Source organism: Conger conger, chromosome 16 (assembly GCF_963514075.1).
Source record: "Conger conger chromosome 16, fConCon1.1, whole genome shotgun sequence".
Classification (NCBI taxonomy): domain Eukaryota; kingdom Metazoa; phylum Chordata; class Actinopteri; order Anguilliformes; family Congridae; genus Conger; species Conger conger.
In genome coordinates, this window is record NC_083775.1 from 31,609,075 (window position 1) to 31,616,085 (window position 7,011).

General features: G+C 41.8%; 1 gene segment (V, D, J or C); it reads left to right on the plus strand.

Moving 5' to 3' along the window:
• Positions 1 to 821: 821 nt before the first annotated feature.
• On the plus strand, positions 822 to 3,704 carry LOC133114992 (Ig kappa-b4 chain C region-like). The segment is given in 2 exon segments: positions 822 to 1,670; positions 3,242 to 3,704. Coding segments are annotated over 2 exon segments (426 nt in total).
• Positions 3,705 to 7,011: the final 3,307 nt, after the last annotated feature.

Below are 7,011 nucleotides of genomic sequence, written 5' to 3' on the forward strand. Positions count from 1 at the left end.
AAATGAATGGAAGAGTGAGTATCTTTGATTTAACAATTGGAAATCTGGACTGAATGTAGAATTGTCTTATTGCTATGTTATTACATCAAGGAAAACAGTTACTTTGAACAGATTTTAAAAATCCAATCTATTCTGTTTCCACCTTTGCTCCAGTTTGGGATGAAGACCTACATCATGTGATGTATTGGATTATATTTTTTGGTTATATTTCATACATTGCAAATCACATGTGTATTTCAGCACAGATGATACAATCATTGTTTGATATATCCCAGGACATCCTCAGTGGAATTATAATGTCAAGGACAACGGACAATCTCAGACCTTTAAAAACCAGTCCAGCATTTTTCCCCATGTGCTGCTGTTTGGGGTGCACATCATGTTTGAATGCCAACATCATGAATGAAAACTGTTATTTCAGATGTGATCCTCAATGCAAACAATTATCTCTCATTCCTGAATGGTGCATAAAATCATACATCCTCCACATAGCGTGTGTTGTTATCACTTCTTTACTGCAGCGCACAAACTGAGCAGCACAGCCACTGTGCTGGAGGCCTGTCCATCTTGTGCAGTTGACACAGGCAGGAAGCAGGCAGCCTGCAGATGAGTCTCTCTGGCAGGATGAGACAGGAGCAGCTGAGCCCACTGAAAGCCTCCCTTTCTGATCAGCACTATGGCCACTTACACACTGGCCTGTGGAGCTGCTGGTCACAGTCAGCAGCAGCACCGTCAGGATTCAACACCAGACGGTAACTTCCACTTTCATATCAGTGTTAGTACCTCAGGAGAAACAGTGCAACTGCTCAAAGCACAATTCAAAATGAAGTTCAAGTGGCCATTGGCTCAAGACTGCTTTTTTACATTGTCGAAATGAGGTCTGAAGATTAAGAAAAAGACAAATTAAAAATGAATAATTATCACTGTGGCTGTCCATGATGCTGAATGTCTCTGGGGTGCGGCAAAAGCAGGAATCCATGATGACGTCCAAAGAGGAGGTGAATCTGCTCATCTCGCACTACTACCCCAGTCACAATCAGCATTATACACAAAATATGAGTTTAGGTATGTTTAATATGAATGTTTCGGCTTTCAGAATACCATCGTAATGGTCGTATCAAAATTCTCCTGTAGGGGACTTACGAACACTACACAGTGGGTCGGATCAACAATCTGTACAAGAGGCAGGTTTTTGTACAGTCAGTTAATCAGACTCAATCACTGTGGTGGACTTTCGGTGGCGGGACCAAACTGGAAATCGGCAGTAAGTTGCTACACAATAAGACTTTTCAAGATTTTCTGCAAAAATAGTTGGAGATTCGATCAGTTGTTATACATTAATTTCGCTGAACGTTTTTGCGAATTGCTAGCATTGTATATTTCACATTATCTTATTACATCTTATTCCGTCGTGAAACTAGACAGAACAAAAAACATGAATTTGAAAAGCTCAAGTGAGTAGGATACATGTGTGTAGGATATGTCTACATAAAAAGCTTCGGGGATGCTGTTACACATTATAAATGGTTGACTTAAAATCTGCGTGAAGTCAGAAAGAAAAATGCTTAGGACGACAGTGACTCTTGAGCGAGAGGTTTTTGTACGGCTGGTGGATGAGTCTGTATCACTGTGGAACACTTTCGGTGGCGGAACGAAACTGTCAGTTGGACGTAAGTAATTTCTATTTCAGATATATCCATATCGATGTTTGTGCTTTCTTTTTTAATATATTGTCATTTTTCGATGTTCGATTTCGTTAATAACTTTTTTAATATTTAATATATATTATTAAATAACAGGAATCCTTGTAAGATTAGCCATTGATTTAAAATTATTTTAAATCTTGCCCACAGAAACGCTCTGTAGAGTAGAGTACATTTGCGTATGATGCATAAAATCAAAGAAAATGTTACACATTTTTACAGGCAAATGATTGACTCGTTTGAAAAGCGGCGTGAAGTTGCACTTGAACAGGCATAGGACGGCAGTGTCTTTCGAGTAAGAGGTTTTTGTACGGCTGGTGAATGAGTCTGTTCACTCGGGTTCACTTTCGGTGGCGGAACAAAACTGAATAATCTCTCTTTCAGATAGGCGTCGTCCATATCGATATTTTCACTGGATTTTTTTTATATACGACGTTAGATGTTGGTTTAATTATTTTAATAAGCTTGGCAATTTAAACTAGCCCACTAGATTCAAACAGTGTTTTTAGCTGTCACATTGATGTTTAGAATACGGTCCTGAATTCACTTTATTCCGTGCAGTACTAAATAAATAGCATTGGTTCATTCGGTGGAATCAAAGCGGCTCTGTAGCAGTTTGAAGTGCTGCCAGATGGTATTTGTGTCACATTAAATGAAATGATAGAAAGTCATGATATAGCCTATCAATCATAACCGGACTATTTTGAATTCTAAAACTTAAAATGCCGAAGTCAAATAGTTTATTTCACATACTTGAATAAAATAGGACCGTTCTTGGCTGGCTACACGTTATGGTTGTATTGCTGATTAAATTCGATCGTTTTATGATATTCGACTTTATTTTTGATAATGTTATAATTATAATATATGACCGTATTATTGGATGAATAACAAGTCTATTACATGACACATTTCTGTTCTGTAGTCCCAGGCTCGTGTCATAACGTTCCGTAGATACTCGACACCATTGGTTTGAATCATAAAAAACGAGAAATGTCAATGTACTGAATAATTTTGCTGAATTGGTTAATCATGTAAAAACATTTTCTATTATATTATTCTCGTATTTAGCGCGTATTTATTTTGTAAATGAGACGGACCACAAATTAACCTTATTCTGTAGGTTTTCGGAGCATAATACCATTATCAACTAATCATTTTCTAACCATAAAGTATAATTCTAAGGACATAGCAATAAAATATCGGACAGAGATTTGCGCCGCTTTTGAGGCGCAAAAGTGGAGCAAAATGCAACTGTAACTACTAAGAAACAGTTTTGTTGTGGAGATGAAATTTTCATTGATCAGTGCAGTCACAGGTTCTGACAATAATGGAATCCAAGTAGATAGAACCTTAAAACATGTCAATGTGCTTTATGCTGTACAAGATGAAGCAAATCAGGCTAAATGATCTTCAGCCACTGCCTATGAGTAACACCTGACATTCTCTGTGTCTCAGTCATGTGTCATTGTAAGGACAGAATGATTGACACTTGGGGGTGTGTCCACTCTCTGACCTCACGTCTCTGTGTTTCCCAGGTGACACAGTTCCCACCCTCACAGTCCTGCCCCCCTCCAGTGTGGAGCTGAAGCAGGGAAAGGCCACACTGGTGTGTCTGGCCAACAAGGGCTTCCCCTCAGACTGGACTCTGCGCTGGAAAGTGGACGGTACCAGTAGGAGCTCGGGCGTGGCCGGGAGTGTGGGGGTCCTGGGGAAGGACGGCCTGTACAGCTGGAGCAGCTCCCTGACTCTCAGTGATAACGACTGGGTGAAGGCAGGGTCACTGACCTGTGAGGCCACAAAGGGCTCCCTGTCTGCCCCCCCTCAGACACTGAGGAGAGCCCACTGTTCTTAGTAGGCCGGGTGGAGGCCCAGCTCACACACTCTGGTCACACTGTTTTTACCCTGTTCTGCCCTCAGCCTCTCTGCTCCTTACTGCTGTCACACTGAGCTGAGCCTGTGTGTGAATCCTTCCCCCAGCCTGAGCTTTCAGTGCTAATATCTGACATGAGCTCTGCTTGTGCTCTTCAACAAATATGCCTTCTTATTTGTGATTGTGTGGTTTTGAGAATAGCTGTTAGATCAATATCATTGACATAATAAAGACTCTTTGAAGAACTACTGTGTCTCTCGCTTTTGTTATAAAAATAGATGTTTGTGCTTCTGATGGTCCTGTGGTTTTTGGGCTGCCGTTTCTTTGATTAAATCATAATTATATTCTTGCCACTAGAAATACTTTTGCAAAACACACACACATTTACAAGTGATGATAATGATAGATAGCTTTAAGTAAATTGTCAAAGAATAGATATAAGAATAGATTTATTCATATAATTCATAATTGCCTGATCTGTAGAGTGTTGCTGACATAAGTCTCCAGACAAACCACACAGAAATGCAACCTGAGTATGATAATTACTTTTATTGATTTTTCCGAATAAAATTACTATTGAACCTAATCTATAGAAATGCAATTTGGCAAAGAATATGGGGCAGCTATGTACTTATAACCTTGATTTTTATATTATTTATGCATAACTTGATGCATTGTTTAAATGTTATTGGGTTTTTACTGGTCGTAGTGGACTCCACGAGATGGAGGTGATAAGAGACTGTGTGTGAAGGAACTGATCTGGAATCAGTTTATATTGCTCTCACACAGAGACTAGATGGAGGTTATAAGACTGTGTGTGAAAGAACTGATCTGGAATCAGTTGAGGAGGGGCAGTCCCAGCTCTGGAGGCCTGCTGAGAGGAGCAGTGATGTGTGCAGCATGCTCAGAGCAGTTCTGTACAGCAGGATGTGTGCTCAGCTCACACTAACCCCCTGGGGACGGCCCAGACACCTGGCCACAGTGCTGCTCTATTCTGAGATTGAGTCAGTCCCACTGAGGGACAGCAGAACCAGCCTGCCCCACCTGCACATGCAAATCTGAGTTTCACCCCCACAGCCCAAAATACCCACCACTGAGAGCTGTTTGAACAGGAGAGGGTGGAGGGGTCATTTCTGTAGTGAGGTGAGAAAGGGAGGGGGCTGTACCTCACACCTGCTGCAGCATCAGTCTCAGATTAGAGATTTCATGTCTGGAGGTTTGGTTTTGTTCATTCTCTTTCTTCTGATACATCAATGTCAGCAAAGAGGGCATTCATTGTGCAAGCAGAGAGGTCTAATAGAGAGGAGAGGTGATCACCAAGAGGCAGATCTAAAGTAAAGATGTCAATGAATAACACTGTACATTAACAGTCTTTATGTCCACATGAAAGCACATAGAGATGCAGTAGAGATAAGCATTATGGAAGTACAAGTTCTAAAGAGTCTTGAGACTGAAATGGGCTGCTGGGTAGATCACTCAGTAAAATCTCCACTTGCAGTAAGTGAGTGAGCAGCATGGTCTCAGGCTGACTGTGACTGGCAGTCCTGCAGGGTTGGTCCATGTTGGCTTTGTGTCGCCCAAGGGGGTTATGGGAGGGATTCAGTCAGCAGGGATAGCAGTGTTCATTGCTGGAGCGCCCCCTGTTGGCCGTCTGGGTGCCTGTGGCGTGCTCTCTGCCCCTGTTGTGTGCATGTGCAGCTTGTGCCTGCAGTGTGAACAGAAGTGTCTGGCTGGCGTTGGGTGTTACTTTTGGAATAGAAACGCCTGTCTTCTGCTGGCAGTATTGACCATGCTTGGACCTAGTTCACAAACTGGGCATTCCGACTTTGGTGGGATTGGAGATGAAAACAATGAATGACAAGAGAACAGATTTGCACCAATGCCTTCAACACTTCAACATGGTGACATATCCCAGTGTGGGTGCATTACTTATTCATTTTAATCCTGTGTGAATAAGAGATGTCTGTTGGTTTACATATCCCCTTTTAGAAATTCAAGGTACACAATACAACATTTATTCACTGAATTGAAACATTCTGTACTGGTAATATCAATCACTGAATCATGCCTGAAACACAATGGATGCATGTGCACGTTCCTTGAGTTCTAAAAAATCCTCTTAGTTAATAGTATTTGATATTCTCATGCTGAACATTCTTATGTTCATGCTGGTTTGTGCAAAGTAATCAGAAAAATTGGGTACATAATCATATTATTTGATACTTTTATGCTTGTTTAACACTTGAGAAAAATGCTTTGTATTCCCTGGAGTGTGTGACACTGACATGCCATGACCATTTTTACAAAAATGATGATCAGGTCTTCGTAAGAATTCACATCACATTAAAATCTGATTCTGTTATTCAGTCCAGCAAAGCTGAGAGTCGCTTGCATAGCATCTGAACAGAAACAGCTTTAATGACATGAATGCTGATGTGTGTATTGAACTCAAACCCGCTGATATTTCAAGTCATCCAGCACCCAGGTGATTATTGCTCCACATGAGCTGATACACTGTGTGATGTCTGTGATGTTGTGGTACAGGAGTGTGTGTGATACACTGTGTGATATCGGTGATGTTGTGGTACAGGAGTGTGTGTGATACACTGTGTGATGTCTATGATGTTGTGGTACAGGAGTGTGTGTGATACACTGTGTGATGTCTGTGATGTTGTGGTACAGGAGTGTGTGTGATACACTGTGTGATGTCTGTGATGTTGTGGTACAGGAGTGTGTGTGGTTCAGCAGCAGCTCTGCTATGGGTTCTGTATGTGACACAGAGCAGCTCCTCTTCAGCACAGAGAGGTGTGTGTTCAGGGCTGCAGCTCATTGTCGCCCCCTACAGCCCTGCTGGCAGTATTGGTGTCAGAGATCAGTGCCTCCCCCCTCAGCACCTGCAGTAGGTCCCAGCTGCAGCAGTGCAGTCTCTGTGCAGTCTGACTGAGGGAGGTTTTTGTACGGCTCTGTATCACTGTGTGAACACCCAGCTACTACTAATGCTGTGTTCACTCTGACAGTAATAATCTCCTGCATCTTCAGCCTGGACTCCAGTGATTTTCAGTGTGAACTGAGTCCCAGATCCACTCCCACTGAAACGATCAGGAATCCCAGACTCGCGTGTTGTGGCATACTTAATCAGAAGTTTAGGAGCCTGACCAGGTTTCTGCAGGTACCAGTTGAGGAAGTGGCCATTGGAGTTGCTGTATACACTCTGACTGACTCTACAGCTGATGGAGACAGTGTCTCCCTGCTGAACTGTCTGAGCTGATGGAGACTGAGTCACAACTATATCTGCCATTGATTCTGAAAAACAAAACATGGAAATGAGTGTAAAAATTAAAATAGTGTCAACCAATATTATTGTACAAAATGTTTTGGGGAAAAAAGCCATAGATTTGCATTTGTAAAATATCATAAAAATCCACACTGATCAAT